Source organism: Caloenas nicobarica, chromosome 10 (assembly GCF_036013445.1).
Source record: "Caloenas nicobarica isolate bCalNic1 chromosome 10, bCalNic1.hap1, whole genome shotgun sequence".
In the NCBI taxonomy this organism is placed as follows: Eukaryota; Metazoa; Chordata; class Aves; order Columbiformes; family Columbidae; genus Caloenas; species Caloenas nicobarica.
In genome coordinates this window covers 9,910,243-9,936,827 of record NC_088254.1, presented here as the reverse complement: position 1 = coordinate 9,936,827, position 26,585 = coordinate 9,910,243, and the positions used below count along the sequence as shown (strand labels likewise).

The window sequence follows — 26,585 nt, the reverse complement described above, 5'->3', positions numbered from 1 at the left end:
GTGATTACAAAGAGGTCTTTAAATTGCTCAAAACATTATAAATAAAAGCAGACCCCCTCCCCCCCCCATTAATTTCCAAGTCATTTCTAAGAACACTTGAAAGATAAGCTAAGAGCATTTCACAAAAGCAGTAAAAAATGTCTGTAATAGAATGTGTCCACCTATGTTTAAACCGTAGGCTAATTAGTGGACTTTGTTTTCATCTGAGATAAAGATCTGCAACTTGTCGGAACAGACCCACTGAAAGTCGACTAATCCACCGTATTACTGACTTCTGAAACAGGCCTCTGCTAACTTGTGATTCAGTAAAGGTGGTCACAGAGCTAGGCTGCATAAAATATTTCTGTCTCCTAATACTGACTTACTAAGGGTTTCCAGACTGGCTGCAATGTAAAGCTGCCTTCCCTGCCAGGCTCATCAAAGTAGTGGTTGAGAGAAACAGGTTTATACAGCTATCGCCCACCTGGAGAAAAGGCTCTCCCTGTTGTTATCTCCTTCAAGAAAAGCAGGGATGTGAGATGGGAAGAGATGTAGAAGTAAGCTTTTCCAAGGATAGTAGCTCAAAACTGAATAACAATAAGGGAATGCTGTAGCTTTCAGCATGCTGGAGAAAAAGAATACCACAGCCATACCAAAGCACATGTAGTTACCATTTATTCAGGCTCTACTTGGATATGCGTGAATCAGATCACATCAGTAAGTTGCAACATATAATTCATCCACACTACTGAATGGACTATTTCCGCCCCCCCACCAGAACTTAAAATTAAGCTCTAAAGAGACAAAGCACTGGCTTTGAAATCTTATTTCTGTACTTTCAGAAGATAGGTATGGGATTAACATTTACATTCAAGAGTTAATAAGGGCAAAGTTTAACCTTTACATTTCCATTTAAAGAGTAAAGACTGCAAGAACACTGTATTAAAATACCTCAAAGCAAGGTATTGTTATCAACTGGGTAATGGTTTTCCAGTAAGTTATGGTACTGTCAAAAATACTGTGTGGAACTTAGTATTTAACTCTAAAATGTACTCAAATGTTTCTCTAGGATACTCTTTGAAACACCTGAAAGCATGGAAGAAACCCACAGCAAGTTTCCTGCTTCTATCCAACTTAATTCCAGCCCTGTACACAGGCTTGATTCACCAGCGAGGCTCCCTTGATGTCATGAGTCACATACAGCAACTCTGTAAGAACTCCTACCAGTTACAAGCTTTTGTCTTCATCATGATGCCGTGCCACTCTACTCCATTTTATAGGTATTAAAATAGTTAACAGTGTACTACATTAAAATCCATACACTTAAGCAGAAATTAAGATGATTTTTTTTTCCCCAAAGCTTAATAAATTGAGGTGGACAGATGTATACAGGAAGAATTTTGATTTTTCATACAGTTAATACAGAATGTATGGGGAAAATAAGCCAGATGCTTATACCATAGAATAAAATTCAGCATCTCAGCTTTATTCAGTTTTTGTAAAATAGCTTTTTATGAGGATATGCAGCAAGTCTTAGGATGTTTGAAAGTAACTCATACTGCTTTGTTACAGTAACTTTTCTAGCAAAACTAAAGACTTAATTGTTACAGTCAAAATGTATTCCATTATACCTTTACTTCTGCTGGTAAAGAAATGTCATTACAACATACAATGACTGAATTCACTATTCCAAAAAGTTTGCAATAGATCCTGGCAAGTAAACAAAACATTAAAGTACACAAACAGTGAAGCTGATACAGAAAAGTAACTTTGTAAGAAACCGATGTTACGCAGATGGTGTTTTTAATTAAGATAAATCTGCTTTCTGTGAACTGCTAACAGCATAGTCACAGCAGTTCGGAGCCAAATCTACTTGTTCTACTGTCCATACTTTAGCTTTCATATGAACTACAAAAAGAGAAAAAATATTACTCGGAGCGGGGGGGAAATCATTCAATTTGGCCTTGACCGAGGTATGTTTAAGTATCTTAGATATTGGTCAGTTTATCCTAAAGTGTGTGTTTGTTTTTCTCCCTAGTCATGTTCACTGTCCTCTAAAAATGAGATTCCTCGAGTGTCCCCCAGACCTAACTGGAAAGGAGAGCTATATTGATGAAGCAGATGCATTTTACTCTAATCCACTTGTCTGGCTTAATAAGGAATTTTACAATGATACCTTATTACCCAGCCACTTGATCTTCTTCAGTGTGCTAGAACAGGTATGGTAACTGCAAGATGAAACAAACTAGTTTTGAGATCAAGTTACAAAATGAATTAAGGGCAAGTTATAGTTAAGATTTTTGAAAATTGTTGTCCATAATGTTCTAAAACACAGCTTAAATGAAAATTGAACCCTGTAGTCGATAATACAGTACAGATACCATTCCAGTGCTAGGTACTTAATATTCATGTATGCCCTTTGTGCAAATTCTGCATTCCATAAGATATTGTTTTATGGAATTCTCAGGCCATATTAAAACAAATGTGTGGTCTGTTCCCAGAACCATACACTTGCAAAAATGCCTGCAGTCAGAGTACCTTTTCTCATCAGTTCTTTAATGAAGTCCACATACTCAAACAACAGTATCTGGTGAATACCCACTCCGGACAGGATCAAACAGGATAGGTACCTCTTTTTCTAGCAGTCTTTCCTAAAATAAAGGGTAAAACTTCCAGGGGACAGTTGAATTGATGGTTTTCAGAGGAGTTCAGAACATTGTTTTGATGCTCCCGACTATACTTTCTGACTGTGGAAACTTATGTATGTTCATTTACAGGAAATATCACCATTTCTGGCTTTAAGGCGCTATGAGAAAATGGCCACTGTCTTCCACACTCATGTACCTGAAGGGCGAGTTGGAAGCCACATCTATGTCTACAGGAAAAAAACTGAAATGAATTACACCTGAAGATCAGTTTCTAGACTTAAGACCTAGTGAAGTCAGATTTGCTCTGCAGTACTATGCTTAGAAGATCTTGTACTGCAGAAAGGAGAGAGCAGTGAGTCTGAAACTGGGTAAGTCAAACGGGGAAGTGTGATTAGGCAGCCACTGGCTGGCTGGAAGCACCTAAACCTCTTTCTGAAGGCAACTTCAGTAGCAGTATGGCAGGGTGGGGGTACTGACCTACCTTACAACACTAGAAAACATCAGGAAGACCAAAGTTACCATGTGACTACTTAAACAATGAAATTAGACAAGACCGGACCATTTTTATAGAACTGTACAGCTACGCTAAGTTTGTTTTATAAATAAAGACTTTTATGCACAATGTCTCTTTATTTTTCCTCTACAATATGCAGATATGCAAGACATTTCAAGTGCTTAAATCAGCAAGCTGATTAGAATGCAGCATAGCAAATTCTTCACAATTCAACAGGCTCTTGACCTTCCCCCCATCCCCCCAAAGACAAGCAGCAAGTGGAAGATTATAAAACACTGACAAATACATTACCAAAATGTAGTCCTATTTTTTGAACGATGAGATGAAGTTAGTATATCAAACATTGCAGTTAATTATTGGTATGTTATGCATGACTCTAGCTTGAACTACACTAATGGAATGCAATTAAGCATATTTTTCATACACAAGTCATTGCATGCCTAGTTTCTGCAACAATACTGCTGGCGCCCAAACTATTGTCACCTCCAAAGAACAGTTAAAGCAACAGTACAGAATATGCAAATTAGACAGCTTGACTTCTGCCTTTTAACAAAAATGTGTAAAAATCAAATTAGAGAAAAAACTTGCATCTTGCTGCTTTGTTGAAAAACAATTCGTTTCCAGAGAAGATGTAAATTATTAATTCTAATCTTATTTTTACCATAAATTACTCAATATTTTGGATCAAAGGGTAATTGCCCCAATTCTATTTCAAGGTTTGCCATGTGTCTTCCATTAGTGCGACCATGTTTGTGCCATTTACCTTCTCTTTTATTACGGTGGTGGTACTTCTGAGCTTGTTTTTCATGTCTGGAATTTTCAGTTTGTGTAAAAGAAGGCCTTTTAGGTCGACTGCAAGGAGTAAACAAAAGCTTATTACTATTCTTATGAAAGCATCTCTCTAAAAGCATTTTGAAACACAATTACATTGTCAACAGCTTTTAACATGCTGAGGTTGACTGAAAGGAAAACAAAATTAGTTCTATGAAGTAGTCCTTTCTCTTGTAAGCAAAATAGGGGTGAGGTTAGTTTGTTTAAATCATCAATAAGCTGGTGTATCTGAAATAAATGCTTTCTAAAAACAAAAATGCTCTGCAGCTGGTTGCCCAAAGTTCATTTTAGAATAAAGCCAGCTAAGCAGCTGTTTGATTATCCCTACTGTGGTGCTTAAGTGCAGTCTCAATCTGTTTTTCAGTTACTCTATTACATTCTGCCCTGTAAAAATAATGAAAACGATAGACCCTTAGGAAAGCATGCTTTGTGTAAACATGGGCAATTCAGAGGTTTTCATGTACAGTAAGTACATTTATACAAAGACGGGGCACTGACAAAACACTTGCTCACCTGCTGCAGTTTTTGATGCAGTCCCATTATACTACATGCTGTTCTCATATGACTAGCATCTCTAGCCTGCTAAGTTAAGGTTATTTTCATCCTCAGTATCATACAAACTCCTGTAGAATATTATCAGTAAATGAATTTGAAATTCTGTTTTTCTGCAAACAGAATTAAAGTACTTAATTTTAAGTATTTAATTAAAAATTATAGTTCATTTTAATAACAAATTAGTAAGAAGTACCTGGACTATAAATTAAAAAATAAATCCTATGCCATGTGTTTGCCAAAACTATGCACTAAAAAGGTCACTTAGTAGTTGATAGGAATATCATCCTTATGGTTCAACTTTTAATAAGAGAAAGTACTACCTCACATAATATTTAATAACCTCAAAGTAGTTAAGTATTCAGACTTACTGCTGCAATAAAACACATGAAATAATAAATAATACAAGGCCCAAAGAGAAACCTGACCGAAGAACTGCACCTTGATTGAAATACTAAATATGCTTTGCACTGAACACCAGCACAGGGAAAGTTCTATTATGGCTACAAGGACAACTTCTTGTGTATTATAAATTAGTTAATACATCACATTTTTTCTTACCTGATCAGAATAAACATTAGCACAAGAGACCATACAGCCAATTTTGTAATAGCAATGATACTAAAAGCCACATAAATATTAATAATATATATTAATACATAAATGTTCCAGAAAGAGCAAGTTCCACACAATTTCTTAAGGCTGCTAGCTTAATTTTCTTTCACCAAAGTCTATGCAGTAGAAACAGTCCACCCAATCTAGCTCCATGATCACATCTAGTGTACCACAACTGCTCAGCAGAAGCCCCAAGAACACTGTTAAATACCGGAAAGTAACAGAGGAAACAATTCATGCCAAGAACCTTTGCAAGCAAGTCTGAATAAAATTTAGTGAGGGTCAGGATCTGAACTAAAGTTTGCCATTTGAGTAGCTCTGCTCTGGGCATACAGTCTAACTCAGTTTTACACGAAGCTACAAAAGAGCAGTAAGCCAGCAGGACTACCTACCGGAACAGGACTTTGAGACTGCTCAAATATGTCCAAAAACCTCATTCGGGGAAGGACAACAAGGAAGTCCTAGTTAATGCTGCTTCTGAACTAGTTACTCACTCCAGCAGACAGGCAATCATAGCTGCTCAGTCTAATCCTACTTGCAGTTACACAGTTCGCTAAAGAACTCAGTAGAAATATTAGATTGTGCTCTGTACAGTAGAACTGTAGTGCCTCCCTGTCCTGGTTTTGTTAAAAAACAAGTTTCTTTTTTAGTGAATTTCCCTGTCAGCTAAAGCCTTCTAAATAACTGCAGCTTTCCTGAAAGCTAGATACATGTTTTGGTAGGCATAGCAATGGAATGCGAGGTCATTGATAATGACGCATCTTGCGAGATGCGCAAGCAGGAGGTGAACTGAAAAACTGACCAACTAAAGTATTCCATCCCATTCACGTCATACTTCATATAAAAGTGGAAGATCACGAGGATCTCGTCCCTTTTTCCTTATGGCCGACATTGGGAGAGGACCTTGCGAGTTGTCCCTGCAAACAGAGGCCTAGTGACAGACTGAATCCAGCTCCGGTTGGCTGGAAAGTCCAGTCCAGGACTTCGGGTGCCGGCCCCACATCTGCCGGAGCAGTTGCCGGGACTTTCAAGATTGGTTCTGTATATTTTGTATTATTTTCTCTATTTTTATTGGTAGCATTAGTAAAACATTTTTAATTTTTCCAACTCTCTTCTCTGTCCTTCTTTCCCTCCCAATCGCCTGTCCTTAGTGGGAAGCGGGGAGAGAGAGGTTTAACAATACATCTGCCGCGGTTTTATTGTCACCCCACAATCAAACCATGACACTCCTAAACTAACGCCCCCCCAATTTATATAGAAGGAACTACAGATCCACTTTATGTAACACAAGCTAGTACTGCCATGGAGTCCTTCAAAAAGTATTCTAGCGTGCATGCATGTACATACACATACACATATACCCTAGAAAACCACCTATTAGAACGAGGCCACTAGTTGCCTTTATGAAGACTACTTCATTTTGTTAACAAGTTCAGGAAACATGGAAACAAACCTGGGTCCATATTGGGGTAAATTATCATAATGAAAGTAGTATCTGTAGATGTATTTGTCCAAATCCTCGAAAACCTTTTCATTATTATTTTGGTATTCCTTCATATCTTCCAGGTAATCCTTGACATCATTAACAAAATCAGTGAACAGCATCTGGTCATGTATAAATACCCCATTATGAAAAAACTTATTGATGAAATTTTCTAGTTCTCTCCAGTGATGAAAATTATGTGCAACTTGTTGCAAATATGTTTTCATTAGCCGATTAAATTCATCCACCCTGATAGGATCCGATGCACTGTTGAAGAGACTAATGAATTCTTGATGAGCACATTCAAAAATACCAGAGCAGCCCTTTAGGACAAACTGATGTCTTCTATTACACAAAGGATCATGGAGACACTTCTGTGAATCTGTATCTTTTTCAAATGTCGTAAACTGATGTTTTCTTCCATCTTTGAACTCTTTTGGCATGCTAGGTCCCCTGTAATGCATGTGCTTCAGATTCTCATAGGAGTTATGTTCTCGGTAAAAAGTTCGAGCTTTCTTGTTCGCCTCATGTCTTTTATCATTTGACTTCTTCTTTTCATCAAAGATGTTCTTTGTGGTATCTTTGAAGTGTCTGAATGTAGACTTTACAGAATCAGAGAATTTTTTCAGGTTTTCTTTCACTGCTTCTTTAGCCTGCTTAATCTTTTCTTTATGGTGTCTTACAAACTCTTTCGTGGAATTTTTCATAGCATCGAAAGTTTCTTTAACCGAACCAAAAAATGATTCCTTTGATTTCTTTTTAGTCTTACTTTGCCCTTTAGCACCTTTCTTTTGTCCCTTTTCATTCAATTCTTGTTTTTCAGTTTGGTCTTTCACTTCAACATACAGCTTCTCCCATAAGTCAGAACGTTGTTGCTCAAAGTTTAGCTTTTTTTCTAGTTCTGCTAGTCTTCCTCGCAGAGTTTCTATTTCTTGATTTTCTCTTAATGTATCATCATCAGCATTGTCAGGTGTTTGACGAGAACTTAACTGTTCCAGTTCTTTTTTTAGAGCTTCTGTAACATGACGTTCTTTGTCCAGTTCTCTCCTTAACATCTGTGCTTCTGCAAAGAGTGTTTCCTTTTGCCTAAGAAAGTTGTGGTTTCTTTGCTTTTCCTCTTCCAAATGTTCCCTTAGTTTCTGATTTTCCATTACAATAGACTCAGTGCTAGTACCTTTATCTTCTAAGTTTCTAATTTGTTGTCTTAGCTTCCTTAATTCTTCCTGAAGTGAGGCCAAAGCTTTTTCTTCCTTCTCTAGAGATTCTCTTAAGTGCTGATTTTCTGCAGCAAGACTCTTTTTTTGAGATTCAAAGGATTTCTTCTCCACCTCAGTAGAGGTCAAACATGTGGCAAGATCTCCCTTGAGTGACTAATACAAACAAAAAGAAAACAAGCAAAAATACTACAATTAGAATTGTTGCAATTTCAGCTAGAAAGATGAAAGACCAAGGTAGCCCAGACTGAGGTTACTTATCATTTTGGATGCAGTGACACAGATGTCACAGCAAGATGCAAAAATAGAGCTAGACTGTTTATCTCAGATATACACACACAAACGCTTTCTTGGCAACAACCACCACGTGAGAGACTCCCCCTTCCAACCACAGGCCATCACCCCTCACCTTTACTGGTTTAACTAGCTGAAGGATAGCAAACTGGGAACATGAATTGATCCATCTTAAAAATAAACAAAAAGGTGTGTGTTTGCCGTTGATTTATGTTCAGTAAACTGGGTTTACAGATTACAAAACAAAATACATGAGCAGAAGCAAGGGCATTCAACAGTTGAGGCAGAAATTCAGGAACTGATTTTGAACGAAATTTGCTGCTGAAAATGCGCGTTCATGTAACTATATCCTAACACAAAAGGATCTCCCCAGTCTCTTGGCATCCTTGACAAACTGTAGATCTAAACATACAGAATTATATATAAATGCTATCAGCAACATGAAAGAAAACTTAAAGAAAAAAGAGACACGCACACACAAAGCACTCCCTAATCTTCTCTCTGAATGATCTAACAGTAAAAAACTAAAAGCACAGGTTAAGTATTGAAAAAAACTAATAAACATTGCCAATTTAGAAAGCAAATTCACAAAACCTGTAGGTTCAACCTCTAGTAGGTTTTTACCTACTCTGTTCTACTTCAGCTGTCTTCACTAATGGCAACTTTTGTCACAGGGACAGTCTCTGTGTCCAGATAACTCCTAGACTACATACATAAATAACAGTTTATTTAAACACATTCCAGCAACAAATTAGATCAAAATACCAAATCTTTGTCAAGAATTCAAGGGAAACTAAAAAAATACATTTTCAGAAAGAACTTTCTAAAGAAAAAAATGTAATGGATTTGTGTGCTGATTGAATTTCAGTTTGTGTAAATTACACACATAACGACAGAATAACCCAATGACTTCCAGCTAAACTCATACGTACCCCCACTTTATCTCCTGGCACTTGTTGGCACTGGTAAAGGTCATCTTTCATATCCTTTAATTCACGTGTCTTTGTCACCAGCTGCTGACGTTTCTGGATCTGTATTGTACCTACAAAGATAAAAACTTCCTTTTGATAGTCTGACTTAAATTAAGTAGTTAGAGGAACAGACAAACTCAGAGACCATCTTCATCTTCTCTGCAAATTCAAAAGCATGCTTACCCTGCAATTAGTAACTGTTTAGCTGCAACAAAACAAAGATTATAAAACCTGATTATTGCACACTGATTATGCTTCTTCTAATGATAAATAATTTCTCAAACAGAGCCAAAAATTTGCTTTTCTTTGACGATAACAAATAAAGAATTTTGGAACACTACCTAGAAATCAGTTAGACACAAAACAACGAAAGTTATGCAGGAAAGAATGTGTGATTTTTTTGGTTGTTTTTTAGTAGCATGCAAGACAATCAGGATAAAAGAGAGACCATTAGTCCATGCATTATCCACTCCAGAACTACAACTTTTACTTCTAAGTAAAGTTACATGAATAAGAGGATCTTCACACAGTATTTAAACTTTCATGCCAAAACACAATCGTTACACACTGCTCACAAACCAGCAACTATTTGCAGGCCCTATCTTGTCAGTCCTATCCACGAGTGAAAGCTGAAGAATAAGCACATCTCCTGTTTTTTAATTGTCAGATAAAGGCTGAGACACACTATTCTTCTGAAAAAAATACCTTCATTGTACTAGCCACCGATTTTTTCTATCAAGTAAAACTTCTTTACTGGTACTTCCCTACCTATACACGTCTGTAAATACTAACACTGATCGAGTTTTTATTTCTTTAAGATTCTCTTGAATTGAGTCTACAGCAGATGGCAACAGGTTTTATATATTTCTTTCAATCCACTGCAGCATATGCTGCATTCTATTTCTGTATTTAAAGGGGGCTATAATATTAAACATAAGAAATTCTATAACTACTATTATACTGAGGAATTTTTTGTGCTCTCAATTTCTATCTAATGTATTCTCAAGTATGTACTTAAAAACATACAATGCTCTATTAAACCAAGTTGAATCTCAATAGTTCAATTCAGCTACAGGAAAGCAACATTTTTACACCCATTATTTTAAGTTTGCGGAGTCCTAATAAATACTTATTGGAAGCAAAGATCCTTGCATAAGTGAATTTAAGTATACTGACAGTAAACTTCTTGTTCATTTTTGTGTTTTACAGGTACTTTTGAAGTCCTAAGAATCTAAAGACTGCTTCTGAAAAATCATCATTTCGTGTAAAGGGTTCATGTTGAGAGGAACCTGGATTATAGAAAAAACACAAACTCTGTTTTCTCTCCTTATCAAGAATCATAATTTAGATACGGTAAGCAAAAATGACATTTGGCAGCAAAGACACTCAAAATGCACATAATGAGGTACCATTCCTCAGTAATTGGTTTCCATTCCCCGCTGGCACTCTAAGTCACATTATCCTTCAGATTGTTTAAGTAATCTATCCAAATCCCTAGCATTGCAGCAATATTCCCTTTTGCAGATTCTGGTTAAAGAAAAAAAATAAATATCTGAATGTCCATAAGAAGACTCTTCTGGCAAGGGCTTCCTAACTTTAGCTTTTCCAGTTACCTGTTTTCCTGGAAAGCTGCCCTCTTCCAGATCTCTTTCCTAGAACATCATAAAGCCAGATAACTCCTTTTAATACCGATTAGGAAACAGTTCTTGATTTAAACCTAATCCTAGTTGCTTCCTACATCTTTAGAAGTCTCAAAGGGGTCCTACAGCTCTGTCTAAAGGGAAAACACTATCCTGATACTGACACCCCACTCTCCCCCAAAAATAGTAATTTCATAAAAAGTAACCCTTTCCAATCATCTTACATGGCAACTAGCCTAGCGTTAAAAGACTGCTGCGGAAAACATTCATTCCAAGCTGAATCACAAAAATGCAAATTAGTCCTCCAGGGAGATGGATTTCTCTTTGCAGGTTTGTGGGTGCTTTAAAAAAAATAGAATAAAAACACACAGGAAGATGGAAAGCAGGATTTGATTTCCTTTCTAGTGGTAGAAAGATTAGTTACCACATAAACATGAAGATTTTTCACTTGAAGAGGCATAAACTAAAGCCACACAAAGTTGCCTTCTTTCTGCTGAGAATGCTGACAGCACTGTCAGTGATGACAATTTTTATTTAGAAGTACAGATTCAATGAATGCAGTGCATTCAATGAATACAGTGCATTCATTAATAAAGATATGACCCTGAGTACATTTCCAAAAGCTGTTTCTCATCCATAGATCTCAAAGTTCTTTAAAAGGATAGTATTTACCACTAACCCCAACTTAAACACCATAAAATGATTAACAGAAGTGAAACCTCAAGTTACCACCACAAAGCACTATCAAAGATCGGTCTAGCTATTGTGCTCCTCTCTGCTTCTGGCATGCCAATATACATCAGTCAGGTTTTATACAGCTACTACTAGCGGCAGCTGCTAAATAAAAAGTATTTTACATGACTGGATTAGTCATTCCTATAATCCTGCATACACGAGTAATTCTTAAGACTTGATTTTTTTTTTCCATGTAAGTATGCATACATATATGGATGCGTTTGTACACATACACACTCACAATTTAAAAAGAAAATCTGAATGCAAGCACAGCATCCACAGTACATCACTCATGACTCTTACCTTCAGGTTTACCTAAGCACAACAACAACAAAAAAATCAGAGTCGAGTGAAAATTAGTATAAATCTCAAAATAGATGTCAAAATTTAGAACCCTAAAAATTAGTCAAAATCAAATCCAACTTGAACCATATTCCCAGTCTCAAATTGAATCATAAGTCTTCTTATGAAGGCACATTTTCATATGAAACCAAAACTACTCAGGAAAAATTACTATTAAAAATAAATGCCCTCTATCATTTTTATCGGAACACATGTATCTTAGAAGATCAGGATTGCAGTAAGTAGACTTAGATCTGTAATGAGTTCTGCTGTTTTGTTAAATGTTGTAACAATCTGTGTAATGCTTAACTTCAGGCAACACACTGAACACAGAAAAACTGCTGCTGTCCTGGATTCCCTAAACCACCCTGGAATTGCAAGGACAACTACAGTGTATTTTTCTCCACTAGAGAGAAAAAAAATTTGATACTATGACTCCTGTAAAAAACATGCCTTGCTCTTACGTTTACCAGATGAGTACATATGGGACAAAAGCCTGAAATAGCTCTGTGAATGCTGTCGGGAATGCTAAGCACTACTACGAATTTATTTCAAAAGAAAAGATGTGCAAAATGAAAGGTACACACTGCATTATGAGAACAACAAGAAATTTCTATCTGGAAGGGCAACACAAAATCAATTTCTTTTTATTTACTTTAATTTTAATGTGGTGTATATTAAATACAACTGCAGCACTGAAGGGCCTCTCTATATTATCCATACATTAGCAGTTGCTTTTTCTAATTTTTAGGTTTAGATTGTTAGCAGAGAACAAGAAAAAAAAACAATCAAGAGTCAGAATAAAATGGTCTTTGTTATGCAAGATGTTGATTTTGTGCATTTTATTTTCTATGAACTCACCATAAAAGTGTCCAAAGCCCATGCTGATTGCAACTACCAAAGCCAGGATGATGCATCTGTTCAGGCCGCTGCCGAACTGGCGTTTGTGCTGCTCTTCTCTGGGAGGTTCAGACTCGGGTTCTGCAGGTGACCCACCCTCAGCCTCAGAGCTAGAGACCAGCCTCTTCTTAGCCCGACGTTTTCGCACTGTGGGACTGGACTGGTTGCTAGTTTCATCGCTACTCGATTCATCATTGCTAGCCTGAGACGAAAAAACTGAAAAACAACAAGAACAGTCTTTAAAATGCATTAATTGTTGCTTTAAAAAAAATCAATTTAGGTACCCAAATCCATCATGTTTATGAAAAACGTATTGGGCAGTTATCTTAGAGAACATTAATAAACAAAATAAAAATCCTCAATGTGATAAGTAATGCTGGATATTATGCAAGGAATGCTTGGTCTACACAGTGAAAAATTCCTTTCTTTTTTTTTAAAAGGAAAACATAGATAATCAACATATTGGCAAAAAAAAATGTATGGCACTTCCCTATACCTTATCACTCACTCATTAGAAAGTGTTTCTTTCAGACAATCCTGCCTCTTAAAGCACCTGCATGTACTGCCTCTGCAAATACACGTGAAGTAGAAAGGTTAAGAATTCAGGTTTCCTTCTCTTACATATATTGAGACTGAACTAATTAATAACAAAAGAGCAAGAGAAAGACTTGCTTAAAGAAAGCCACCTAAAAGACAGACATGGTCCTATTATCTCAAAAAACTTCATTCTGTGATCTACATGCAGCTGCAGACAAAATTCCATTAAAGTTCCATTAATGCAGGTATTACAAATATCCAAACAAACTTTTGCATTGCAAGTTTATTTAAATATGTAATTGTGTTTGCTTTTAATATCTGCCATATACCACCTTTCAAAAAAGCCTTTTTCAACCACTACTGCACAGGAAAAGAACTACTTGGGTGCTTCTGGGTTTGTCTCTCCCTAACACTCTGAATCCAAAACACTCCTATGATCTGGCTGTTTGGAAGATTGAATCAGCCAAGACTTGAGATAAGAACAAATTCTAACCATAAACAAATTATCTTTTATAGCATTTTTGTATAATAGTATTTATGATACCATTTGTATGTTCATATTCCTATGGCACAAAAGCCATTTATTCTAACTGGGAAAATAGCAACAGAGCTGTAATTGCTTATTGCTATTAGTAGTACAAATGCTTGCTGAATGTACCGTAAATAAATTTATATAATCCAGTATATAGGTAATGATTATTTAATCTCCCTCCTTTGAACACATCATTTTCAAGTGTAAGGCAAATATCAAGGGGAAGCAGTAGCGGGGTGAAAAGGCAGCTTTCAAATGTCTGTGTTCACATGCCTGAAATAGATGCAATGTGATGAATGAAGCCTCCAGCACATGACAACGTGCTCCTGCTCAGACAGTTCTAAATTTGATGCCCGCAATTACACAATGCTAATGCCCCTTCTAGAAATATGGTTGTTCATTCTCGTATCAGAGATCATCACTCAAATGTAAAAAGATAAAGACAGAGTTACTGTCCTTGAACATTTCACAGCTGAGAATCATTTGTTTGAGCAGAGCCATGCACACATTGCTGAACAGACAAGAATGCCAAGCAGAGCTAAAAGCATTACCAGTTAAGGTTCTTTACTGAAAATGAATTCCGACTGCATGGAAGTGTTTGTATCAACCCCAGAAAATAGTACCAATTAGTATCTGGAATACATAATACATATCTAATTTCTGACTCTGTGGACAAGCAACAGGTCAGATAATGAAAGATTACTTCCTCCCTTACTAAAAAAAAAAAAAAAAAATCCATTTTAGTCAATTAGTCAAACCAGACTGACCAAGCAGACATTGCAACAAGGTCACATCACTTAAACGGCTACTTGACATGCAGATTTGCAGATTCTTAAATGAATTTCTGTAGCTTGGCAGAAAAGGACACTATTTTAGAATCAGTCATTTAAGCAGATGCCTACTTCCCCAATCCTGGACAATAAAGACAGGCATTCAGAAATTAGCCAGGACAGAGATATTTTAACTAGAATGCAGAGGTCAGACATTATAAAGGATTATACAGGGCATACTTAATAAGACAGGTTTTATTATTGCTTATTTGGTTTTTTTTAGGGTTGTTTCAACAACCAAAGTGGCTTATACGTATAGACTACAAAAGTGGTTAAGGAACAAGCTGCTTCTTGCCAAATGGGAAATTCTCTGATACACGCTGGACAGCAAAATAAACAAAGTATAGTGGGGGAATAAAAAAAACCCACAAAACAAACTAATGCAAACAAAACCCAGCAACCACCACACACCCTAGACAATCGGAAAGCAAAAATCAACAAGCTGTTAGGCACTTAGAGGCATTCATAAGCACTTGCTGGCAAGTTGTCAACAGCATTACACTTCCAGGCAAGAATGACATTGCCTTACAGCTGCTCTACGAACTCAGTACAAAGCTGTACTCTAACATTCAGAGGATGAAAAGGAATATAAATGAAACAAAGTGTGACCACATTAACAGTCTGAAATTCTAGCTTCTGCTGTGATTTGGAAGTGTCAGGTCTACAATGAAACCCAGATGAAGTAACAATATCAGTTCAAAATGTCATTTTCTTTGACATTTCTGCACAGACACATCTCAAGCTTAGACGCAGTTTATTTCAGCATTCAAGCACTTCTGTTAGTTAATTTAATTCACCAAGCAATATTAAAATATTTCTGTTTGCATGGTGAAGACAGCCTAAACAGGAATTAGTTTGCAAGTAAAAGCGGCAGAAAATCCTTGTAGAGCATTTCAGTATCTACATGAGGAAAATCTGAAGCTCATCCTTTTCCAACACAATAGAAAAATCAACAAGAAGTGGATTGCAAAGATTTCCATTGCCAAAAAGTGGCATGAAAATTTTGACTGCTAAAACTTTGGCATTTAAAATAAATGCAAAAGTACTCCAGACATTTTCTGTACTACTTGGTCAATCACATACTAAGCACTAAAGACCATATTGAAATCAGCTTAAATTAGAAGGAAGAAATTCTTCTTGCCCATCACACATAGATTTGGAATCCAACAAGAACCATTCATTTAAATGGTCAAGCATACATATTAAAATGTATTACAAAGGTTACTGATGCCCATTCCAAATTTACATGTAAGTTTAACATTTTTCAAAAAAGCAAATAAACCACTGACAGTTTAGCTGAATTCTTCAATGAGGATGGGCTTTCAGCATCTGTTTGGAATATCACTACTATAAGACTAAGTCAAATTGCTACTGATAATTTTAACAACACTCCATGCAAACCATAAGCAATCAGCTTTACACAAGCTGATCAAATTTAATCACACCACCTTGGAAAGGAAGACTGCGAGACACATGGTGTTTCACCTCATTTCCCCATCCCCTCACACAATCAGGAATCTTCCTCAACTTCTCCAGCCAACTGACTTTTGTGCACAAAACCATGGGGGGAAAAAAATACATTTTTAGAACTCAGTCCTAAAAGAAAGTCAACTAAATTTTAAATTAAAAATTAAGTCAAGTCATCCAGAAGACTTAAAGAAGGCAACAGCTTTTTTATGAATCATCACTGGTCATAAGTGTAATTTTCTCATTCCAATGGATGCTATACAGATACATGAACATTTAATGATACCTAGATAAAGATAAAATAGTATTTTAAGAAAAATCTTGCCCTTGTAATAAACTTACTCAAAAAGGTAAAACTCAGTAACACAAAACTGTTATGGAGGATAAATAGAACAGAAAAGACTACAAATAAGCAGCCAAACAGAATGAAAAAGGAAGACTAGAGAGCTAGAGAAGAGTAACACAACAGTAATTTTTTTCTTTTTGTTTGGGTTCGTTGTTTTTTGTTTAATTAGCCAAGTATTCATATCCTTCCTCCTGAATATCATGAGTTGCATTTCTGCCAAGTACGGGGAGTATCTTAAACGTAGCTATATATTCTACATAGCTATGAAGGTAAGCAAAAAGTTTTTGTAGTCATTCTGCTATTAGTCCTCATGGCCCAAAAAATCAGTTCTCTCCCAGCTGCTAGTTATTTATGCCAACTCTATAAAAGTGAAAAAAAAAAAAGCCAAGAGAAAACCTACAATTATTCTATGAACTAAAAGTCATTTTAATTCTCTAAAATATGCTAGAAATTTACTTTCTATTTAAAAATAGTGAACACTTAATGGAAGAGAGCACTTTCAAATAAAAAGATTGCAGACATAGATTTGGACAAAGTTTTGGAGTTAGGGCAACTAGAGTTGTCCTAGAGAGTGCAAATATTTGGACACATACTCAACAAGACCAATAGTTTTTCTCCTTTTCACACAAAGAAAGGTTCCCTAAGCAAAGATTTTAAATTTTTTTTCCCCAGTGACAACTTTGCATACAGTTGCTTAGTAAATTATTGCTCTTACCAGTTTCTAGATGGGAAAACGCATATTGACTGCTAGAGGAGGAACCCATGTTAAAATGCTCTGAACTTGGAGCTTCTTCACCATCAGCTGGAGCTTCCTCCTGACTTTGAATTTCTTCTGGTTTTGGAGCTTCAAGCGTAACAATGTCAGAATCATCGCTAATAGTTCCAATGCAGGATCCATCACCAGGGATGTTCTCATTCTTTTCCTAGGGAAATGGACAATGTAAAATTTATTCAGATACATACAATATGAAGTGATTTTTAAAATCGTAAGAATTCTTAATGCCTTAAAGAAAAGGAAAAATCAGTATCTTTATTTTGATGCCTTAAAAACATTTCTTGGCATTGTCAGATGGGGCTTACAGAAGCACCTGAACGACATAAGGTAATTTACCTCTGGAACTGTCTGAGTTTCCTCAAAAGCAGAAAGAGTATTATCTACCACTGGTATCTCTCCATCAGTGTTGCACTGAGCTATATAAATAAAAAGAGCAAAAAACAAACATTGGGATTAAAACCAGTAACTCAACAAATTATGCCCACTCTCACATAATATTAAAACAAGCATAATTGTGACAGCTTTTTATTATCTACTCAAATTAGGGAAGGTTTCCTAAAAATACACAATCTCACTTTTAATATCCCCCTAACAAACACCAGAATCCAATTTATCATTACGTAATACACTCAGGGAGGATACTTAAATTCAAATGCTCATACTGGCCATAATGCAAGTAACCTATAAATAAAAAGCACAGTTAGATAAAAAACAACACTACGCTGTAAACTGATACCACTGCACTTTTGTATGCTAGGATAATTAAAATATTTTCCAGCTAGTCATTGGAGTTTGAGCATCCTCTTTCTACAAGGCGAAGTTATGAATTTGGAAACATGGTCAAGCTCAAATTCAGTCAACTACACACTGAACCTGTAAAGTCTGTGTTCTCATACCAGTATTAAGAAATTGAGTCATAAATTTAGTGCCACAATGTTATCTTATAGGTGTAAAAGTATCGATGGCTCCTTCCAAATTACTCTTACTTGGTCTATGTCATTATTAAGGAAAGTTTAAAATAGAAAATTTCGTTTATCAAGAGCACTTCTATAAACTATTTTCCGGCAACATCAGTACATACTATTCTATAACACATCTGAAGTATTGACGAAATGAAAGATATTCTACTAATTTCCTCTGTTCCAAGAAAAAATACTTTCGTAAAGTTGATGACTGAATATTTTCCATGACAATGATGAAGGAAGAACTTTGACAGAGGCCTGCGAAGTGTGCAAACTTTATTAAAAATACTAATTTTGTGCCAATGCTACAGGCACCTATTTTATGGAACTGCTCCTCTTTTAACATCTAACCTTGCAAATCAATTGGTTGCTCCTCTTCTTGCAAAGAAACATATTCTTCTGAAACAAACTCATGGTTATCGTTTGTGCTTCCATTTTCTGAAGTCACCGTCTCTATGTCAGAACCCTGGAGTTAAAGAATTTTAAATGAACATTACAGTTATTGGGGTTTCCATCAGTAAAGCAGAAGGAAAGGGTTACAAAGGAAACGGGACATTAATAATGAAAACGGAAGAGAAGAATAAAAACCTTTAAAACTTAAGAAGATTTTAAGCAAAAATAAGCAAGAGAACTACCAAGTAATTGACAAGAGGGAAACAACTGTTAGTGTGTACCACTTATGACCATGATTGAAAAAAGGCAGAGGAGGAAAACTCTAGGAAAAAATAAAAGACAATTTAGGCATTAATTAACAACTATGCTAAGTATTTTAAATAATTATTTTCTATTAGCTTTATTAGACCTATTTATTAAACAGAATTTAAAGAAACAAAGGAGATTTTCAAATGAGTTTTGAATATGGGATCTAATTCTTGCACACAGGTCCATGCATTTTATGTAAACACACCACTCCCTGCCCCCCCCCCAAAAAATGGAACTTCAGGAGCACCACCGCGAACTCTAACAAGTACCAGTAGCAGGAAAACCATGTATCATTCTACTCCATCTCGACTGCTGTCAGCAAATGTGAATGGCTGTTTTAATAGTAAATCTCTGACACCAGGAAAACAAACATTTATACAATCTCTAAATTGGATTTCTGTGTTTAATCCAGAAAGGAGTCTCAGTTATTGGTCAGCTGCCAGTCAGCACCAACCTCAGACTGAATCAGGAACTGAAGACAAACAATGCTCAGAGGCTGCAGGGCACTGCAGGCAAGCAACATGGTTAACAACTCTAAATATTTAATCTTCATATGGTAATTTTTGTTTGAAAGAACTGATGGAACACAAGTAAGGTTATTAGAAAACTATAAACATGCAAAACATAATTGAAAAATACTAAGTCATTCTGATCCATAAATAACTTGTGCTGGTTTTGTAAACAGAGATAGTTATTTTTGCAACAGCAGGTGTGAAATTACAGTAGTAGTAATACTTCCAGATCGGTTTCCCTAAATGCTTCATTCCAGGACTCAGGCAAACATGTATGTTTTCGTTTTTAAGAAGAGACTACTTCAGGAAAATTAGATACCTTGAAAAGAGTTGCATAAGATACATTCTGCAATCACATTACAAAGCTATGTTCCTTTTTAAAAGCCTTTGAAAATTAACTGCTTTAGCAAGTTGGCAAATACTTTGTATTTCTTAATTTTGACTACAAAAGCATCACAATTTTAATCGCAAATGTTTCGTAGACATTCACCACTCACTTATAAGTAACTTACTAAAATCAGAGTGAAATCTCAGGAAAGAAAAAACAAAATTATTTGTATATATACAATATGTGTATATATGTATATAGACGCACAATATCTACGTATTTTGTACATACGAAATATAGAAAATTGCTCTCTGGTGTAACAGAACCATTACTTTTGTTTCTTAAGTTGTGAAGAAGAATGAATAACAAAAATTTAGTTTGCCTAGGCTCCACAACAAAGCAAACATCAGGAATATAGCTTAAAACAGATTACAATTTCAGCTAAAATAGCAAGAAACTAGGCTGAGTACAAGGTAAGCCATCCTTTTTTAAACACGCGCGGTCTGGTGTGGCTGTGTGAATCTCCCAGAGCCTTTCCCTGTGCAGTCTGGCCGGCCGTGTGCTGCAGCCCCGTTCAGCCCTGGGCACCGCACCGAGTGGGTTTTCTGCTCCTCTTTTGGTGACAGGATTCCTAACTTGTCATCCAACACAAAACAAGGAAAAGTTTTAATGATCTCTTAAATATCACCTTGCTAACAACAAAAAATGAAACAATGACCCAACATTTATAAGCCACAAACCTTATCTTTTGCTTTTGAAACTGAACTGAGTTTTCAAAACTTAAGTACAATCACAAGCCTGCAATGGCTTGCTTTCCGAATTACCTAGATTCGCATTATAATCTGCAGTGAAGGAGAAACAGCTGATCACTACCCATGATCTCTTCCCGTTATTTCCTATTTTCCTGTTCCTTGAAAATGTTTTGGGGCAGGAAACAAGGAGATGCAGACAGCCAATATGCGAGTGTCATTCCAGGAAAACAGTTAACTCATTTGCTCTGAGGATTCTGGCTCAACAACCTGCTCAGTTTACAAGACAGTGCTAAATGCTTAAAAAACAAAAACCAGACCAAACCACACTCACACATCAACCAAGATCTGAAGTGATACAAAAATCCTGAGGACTAAAGAAGAAAAGTACATTGGAGGCCCACACTAACAGGTAGGGCCCCGCAGAGTTTCTGAGCAACGTTTAGGCCTGCCTTGTTCACCTCAGGGGAAAATCAGATAAAACATTAATCTTCTCTTACTTCAAGTGTCTACACCCGAGCAAATTGTTGAAGGCACCTTTACAATCAATACAGTCAGTGGAGTCAGGACAGCAAGTCACTTGATCAAATGTAAGCGTTGACCTTAACGTAAGAATTATTGCTCTCCAGACTCCATGGATTGTATTGATTTAATCTACACGAATGCAAACGTAGAACCTAACATCAGATTCAAATGCCTACCATGTAGACAACGCCTAGGCAACAACACATCTCATCCCAACAGACCTTTCGTCGCAAGCTTTATTCTACTAGGAATTAAAAATTACTTTTGTTTTAATAAAGCCATAGTCACTTTATACAACTAGTCAAACATCAGAAAATGGGAAACAAACACACAAATTAAACCAGTGCACACGAACATAATAGTGACTTTACAAAGAGCTATACTCCAAGACTTGACCAAAGAATGGGAGAATTCTAGCATTTCATCCCAAATAAAAGTATGCCTAATAAAGGAAGGTATAGCAGAGATCAAAAAAGATGGACAGAAACACAACTGAAGCCATACAAATCTGATGGACCACCACACATCAGTTGAATAGGTTTTAAGAGACAAGTATTTTGAGCCATTATTCCCAAACTCACAAACTTTTCTTGCGGAGGTGGGGGGGAGGCGCTGTCAGGGGAAGGATAGTGGAAGGAGATTTGGAAGGAAAAGGAGAAATAAGCAACGGACAAGCCACACAGAATGTCAATGTTTTCAGGAAAGAGGGAACACCGGAAAACATATCACTAAAATTCTAGCAATCCTCCAAAGTAAAACCTTTTAAAAAAAAGTATTATTTTAAACAACAAAATTTATATCAGATATAATAAAGGATACGCATTTTTAAAGAGCAGTTTTATGTTTTCTTATTCATAAATCTCTCTTCTATATTCCCTGTCGATATGCAAGATGCACACAAAACAAAATTACAAAGTTGAAATAATATTTCACTGCATATGGCTAGTCTTAGACAGAATTTTATTAATTTGAGATTGTGTACCTCATGATTGATGACAGTCCAGCCACAAGATGAATCACTGTCACTGGAATTCTCAGACATTTTCAAAGCACACTGCAAGTAAAAGTAGGTTCTTTTAACATGCAAGATTTAAAATTTTTCTGTAGCATCATTGTTTAAGTCATGTTTCAGTAGGTAAAGTCATTTCTGAATTGTTACATGCACAGGAACTACAGTTTATTCAAGAAAAACACCTTTTTTTAGAGAAGACACAAATTAGGGTCTGTTGGAACTAATTGTCTTCAACTACTGGGAAAAAAATAATGTTTCGTGTTGCTTTCATTCCTTTCAAGTACTATGAAAAATGCTGATTCTGAAGAAAATTGAGAGAGTACCTGGAGGGTACAAAAACAGAATGAAAAAACTGAAGTACAAATTTTACTTGTTACAACACTGCCAGATGACTCTGACAGTTATTTTCAGAAGAGCTGTCTGGCTGCAGCTGCCTGTTTATTATCTCTCCTGTACCACGAATACTGAGTATTCATTATTTTCTAAAGTTCTTAACTAATAGAATGACTTAAAAATAAATATAATGCGTTTCTTGTTCCTTAAAATAAAAACATCTAAAATTGTTAAATTAAATTTACTGTACATTTATCTTGGGGAAAAACAAAAACAAAAAACCAATCAACCAAACAAAAAACAACAACAACAAAAAACACCACCAAAAAAACCCGACCAAAAAAACCACAAAAAAAACCCAAAAAATCTTCCCAAAACCAGAACAATTTAACAATTTCCAATCTATTGTATGTTACATTATACATCCAATGTAATAAAACAGCTAAAGAAATAATGGTTCAATAAAGCTGTCCATTTAATCATCCTTCTACAGAAAAGCAGAGACTTCTGAGAACTTCAGACATCTGCTTTAGTTCCCACAACTAGTTACTTCTGGTAAGAACACAGAGAAAAGCACCTATTTGTTTAAATTTATTTACTCTCTACTTTATTATCAATCCTGTCTTTACTCCCAGTTTGTTAACACATAAAATATACAGAAACATTGAATTAGAACACCTAATTATGCCAGTGTGGCTAGTAATTGGAACAAAACCAAACAAATCAAACTTCCAATTTCATTTAGCTTTCTTAAAAAAAAATCAAATACTTGTATTATATATCTGCATTATGGTAGTTATCATGTGTTTTGCTAATATAACACTTTTTCCTCATCAACTAATACAGTTGGGGTTCCTCTGTAAAATCACAACTACAGTTTATTAAGCAAAAATATTCACTAACAATCAACTTAGGTGTCAAACTTACAGAGCAACTGGATTTCTACTTATTATAAAGCCCTACTTTGAACGTGGTTGTAAATTTCCTTTAAATCTTTTTCTTCCTTCATTAGTGTTTTTCCTGGAATCTCAGCTAGGGAACATCAGGGCTGTGTGTGTTTGGTTTGGGTTGGTTTTGTTTTGTTGTTGTTGATGATGATTTTGGTTTTGTTTTGTCATGTTTGTTTGGGTTTTTTTAATCATACTGTATTCATCTTTTTTTTTTCAAATTGTGATTTTTTTTTTTTAAATCATACTTCTTCAATCATCAAAACAACAAATGCCCAAATGGTAAACACTGCATTCCTGAGTTCTCATGAGACAATAACATCTGCTTGCTGCATTAAATTATTTTTAATTTGACCAGGCGATCAGCAGCAGCATTCCTTTCAGAGGAAGGTAACTACCGGCACCAGAACTTGCCACCTATCAGAAACATCGCTGGCTATGTTGCAAAAACTGTACTGGTGATCTGAAATTATCTTTTGAGAATTCCATTCGGTATAAAAACATCCCCGTTTAATTATTTTACAGTTCAGTGAATAGCGCAATCATGAGAGTACCAAAATTTATAGTCATTAAAAACCAAGCCTTTTGCATAACAACAAAAAATACAGTTTGGGGCAAATATAGTACAGGCAGCCCTGTTCTTACTAGCGAGTCTGATCTCCAGTGTGGAAGAAATTCAGGCTGTGGCTTCATAACATGACAATTCCAGTTTTAGTGCATCTCAGTGCTAGACAAAAAACAATGAAGTCACATAATGCAAATCCTTTAACAGTGGAAAAAAAATAAAAAATCTGTTGATACAAGTGCATTTACAAATTTTGAAAGGGCAAGTTTTAACAGCAGGCTCTGTGCTGGTGGTGTCTGTCTTCCTCTGGCTAACTCAGCATTTCAGCAGGGGCCCTGGCTAACTCCACAGGAGTGCCATGCTGTCCCCCTCTCCGTCCAGATCACAGGCTGGCAGGTGACTGAGCACCGCATGAAACCAGTTCTGCGGAATATACAGCCATGGCCTCAGGCTCCATAGAGCACTAAACATCTGCCTTCCCAAATGAAAGCTTCAGGACCTAACTATGTAGGTATCAGCATAATAAAAAATAATAAAACAAACAGAGGAACAAGCAGACAAACAATGGCTTTGATTTAAAAGTTACTTATCTTGTATTCAACCTGAATATTACACTAATATCGCATATTTAACTGAATACAGGTGATCAATCTCCAAAACAGAAAAGCTTTTAATATCAAGAAAAAGAATGGAATAGAAAAGAATAATTACAAAATCATTAAGGTTCACAGATCACAGTTCACAGATGGCTTTATCAAAGATGATAGATTGACATAGACAGATAGATAGATAGATAGGCATCAGACTGAAGGGCACTCCTAGGGTCACTATATTCCTACAAGCACATTCAGCAAACATACATGTGTGAAACAGCTATCAAAAGTAAAGCTATGTTATAATTAGTTAGCTCTAAAAGAAAAAAAGCCTAAAAAGCTTTAAGAAAAAAAATACCTAGGGACAGCGTTTCTACACTTCATCATCAGCTAGAGTAAACACACACAGTCATAACTAAATCTGAGGGCAAATCCAGTCCCTAAAGTAAACAGAAACACAGAAGACTAATCTGAGCGCAGTGGATCAACTGACCTATTCATAAAATCTTCCCCAGCTTATATTCTTTGCCATCAAATGACAAAGACACACTAAGGCTGAGGAGGCTTATCCTACCCACCCAAAAGTGCTGGATACGGTTGACACAGTCTTCCTGAACGCAAGCCATTAAAAAAAAAAAAAAGTTGCTCGAGGCAGGAATTAAACAGACATGAAGCCTGCAAACTTCCTAATGAATCAAGATTATGCTGATGGGTTCTAGTCCAACAACAGCAGGGATAGCTGGAGGATACAGTAGAGTATTCCACATCTTCTGTATGGCAGGCCAAGCCAGAAGGGAAGATTGAAAAAAAGAAAAACACATCCCACGCACACAGCTTCACTGGTTTGTCTTCTCACTAAATACCTTCATTGCCACTATTTTCCAGAAGAAATTTACAGTTCAAGTTCTTCTATATTCCAGTTTAAACTGCAAAGCTGATTCTAGGCCCACAAATGTCCTACACTCCGAGTGACATCTCCTTTTACATTTCCGTCTAGACAAAATAAATATCTATCATACTCAGAATTCAATCTGTCTGTATTTTTGTTGAGGGGTCAGGGAATCAGAAATGTGAACTGCTTTCCTAAGCTTACTAAAATGCAAACCAGAAGCACAAGGTGTAAAAGTTTTCAGCTGTATGTACTGTTGATAACATAATACCAAGTTATCCCATATATCTATATAAAAATAAATAGAAGATACCACATCCTATTTATCCACAATGAAGTAGAATAAATACCAGTCTCGGAAAGAATAACCATTCCAATCTAAACAAACCCATACGTTCTTCCATCTTAAAAGAGGATTTCCTAACCTACAAAAACCTCAATAAGCATTGACAAAGATGAAGAAGGCACCGATAGGAATCGATGTTCTTTCGAGTTTGCTGTGCTGTCATTCAAAGTAAAAACTCACAGTTCTCTTCTACAGTAGCTTCTTTGCCGCACAGCAGAAACAAAACCACATTACAGTGGTATTATACTTCAGGGTTTTCATGCAAGCTTATTATTTCTACTAAGTGGTATAATTTCTTCCCCAAAGTAACATTCTTCGTTATGAATATATTTCGCAACCCATGAAGACCGTTTCCTCACTCTGATTTGCACTAGCCAAGTGTGGCTTCTAAAAGCCAACCCACCCCCAAGCCGGGCACCCCGTGCTCAGCAGGTGTTCTATCACACCTGCCGCAGAAAGCGGCCCCGGGCCACAGCAGTTAAGGCAACAGTAACAGCTGATGGCACAGCACACCTTGCATCAGCCGGGGAGGGAGATGATGAAAGAGAAGGAAGTTGGCAAACGCCCGCGGCCGGGCCGGCAGGGCGGGAACGCCGCCCGCGGGGCCCGCTCAGCCGCCACCGAGACCGCGCCGGCCCCGCAGCGCCCCGGCTACTCGCCCCCCGCGGCCAACAGCGGCTGCCCCGGCTCCACCGCCCCCGGGGTCGCCCCGCTGCGGGCGGCCCCTCCGCACGCCCGGCCGCCGCGCCCCCCGGGAGGCCGCGCACCGAGGCCAGGCCGGAGGGCGGCAGCCCCTCGCGGGCCGGTCCCGCCGCCTACCTGAGCGCGGCCCCGCGCGGGGCCCGGCACGGACGAGGGGCCGCCGGCTGCAGCCGCCCGTGACGCCGTCAAAAACAACACCGACCCGCCAGGGCCGC

At 36.9% G+C, this 26,585-nt stretch overlaps 2 protein-coding genes across 5 annotated transcripts in view; one reads left to right on the top strand and one right to left on the bottom strand.

Annotated features, from left to right (window-relative positions):
• The window catches only part of PIGB (phosphatidylinositol glycan anchor biosynthesis class B), an 8,733-nt gene extending 5,835 nt beyond the window's left edge, over window positions 1-2,898 (top strand). Inside the window, exons 10-12 of the mRNA XM_065641917.1 lie at window positions 1,049-1,259; window positions 2,018-2,198; window positions 2,757-2,898. Coding sequence (XP_065497989.1) covers window positions 1,049-1,259; window positions 2,018-2,198; window positions 2,757-2,888 — 524 coding nt within the window. The 3' untranslated portion in view covers window positions 2,889-2,898. The remainder of the gene's footprint in view (window positions 1-1,048; window positions 1,260-2,017; window positions 2,199-2,756) is intronic.
• On the bottom strand, window positions 1,048-26,585 carry CCPG1 (cell cycle progression 1). Of its 4 annotated transcripts, XM_065642219.1 has the most exons (11): window positions 26,488-26,585; window positions 21,966-22,037; window positions 18,519-18,633; window positions 17,542-17,621; window positions 17,146-17,353; window positions 16,066-16,161; window positions 12,680-12,934; window positions 11,780-11,791; window positions 9,063-9,172; window positions 6,593-7,992; window positions 1,048-3,993 (listed from the first exon to the last, which is right to left on the bottom strand). In XM_065642219.1, exons 2-11 carry the CDS (start codon window positions 22,023-22,025, stop codon window positions 3,813-3,815), a joined length of 2,517 nt encoding a protein of 838 aa, XP_065498291.1. In that variant the 5' UTR covers window positions 22,026-22,037; window positions 26,488-26,585; the 3' UTR covers window positions 1,048-3,812. The 4 variants fall into 4 exon arrangements, with proteins under 4 accessions (XP_065498291.1, XP_065498293.1, XP_065498294.1 ...); XM_065642221.1 differs by lacking the exon at window positions 11,780-11,791; XM_065642222.1 differs by lacking the exon at window positions 16,066-16,161.

What these genes read in the sequence shown, in the direction of transcription:
- CCPG1 (XM_065642219.1), bottom strand. Translation starts at nt 22,025, where the DNA reads ATGTCTGAGAATTCCAGTGACAGTGATTCATCTTGTGGCTGGACTGTC. An exon ending in GTTTTCCCATCTAGAAACTG is followed by an intron (nt 16,162 to 17,145) that starts GTAAGAGCAATA and finishes TGTGCACAAAAG; the next exon opens with TCAGTTGGCTGGAGAAGTTG. An exon ending in TCGCAGTCTTCCTTTCCAAG is followed by an intron (nt 12,935 to 16,065) that starts GTGGTGTGATTA and finishes GTTGTTTTTCAG; the next exon opens with TTTTTTCGTCTCAGGCTAGC.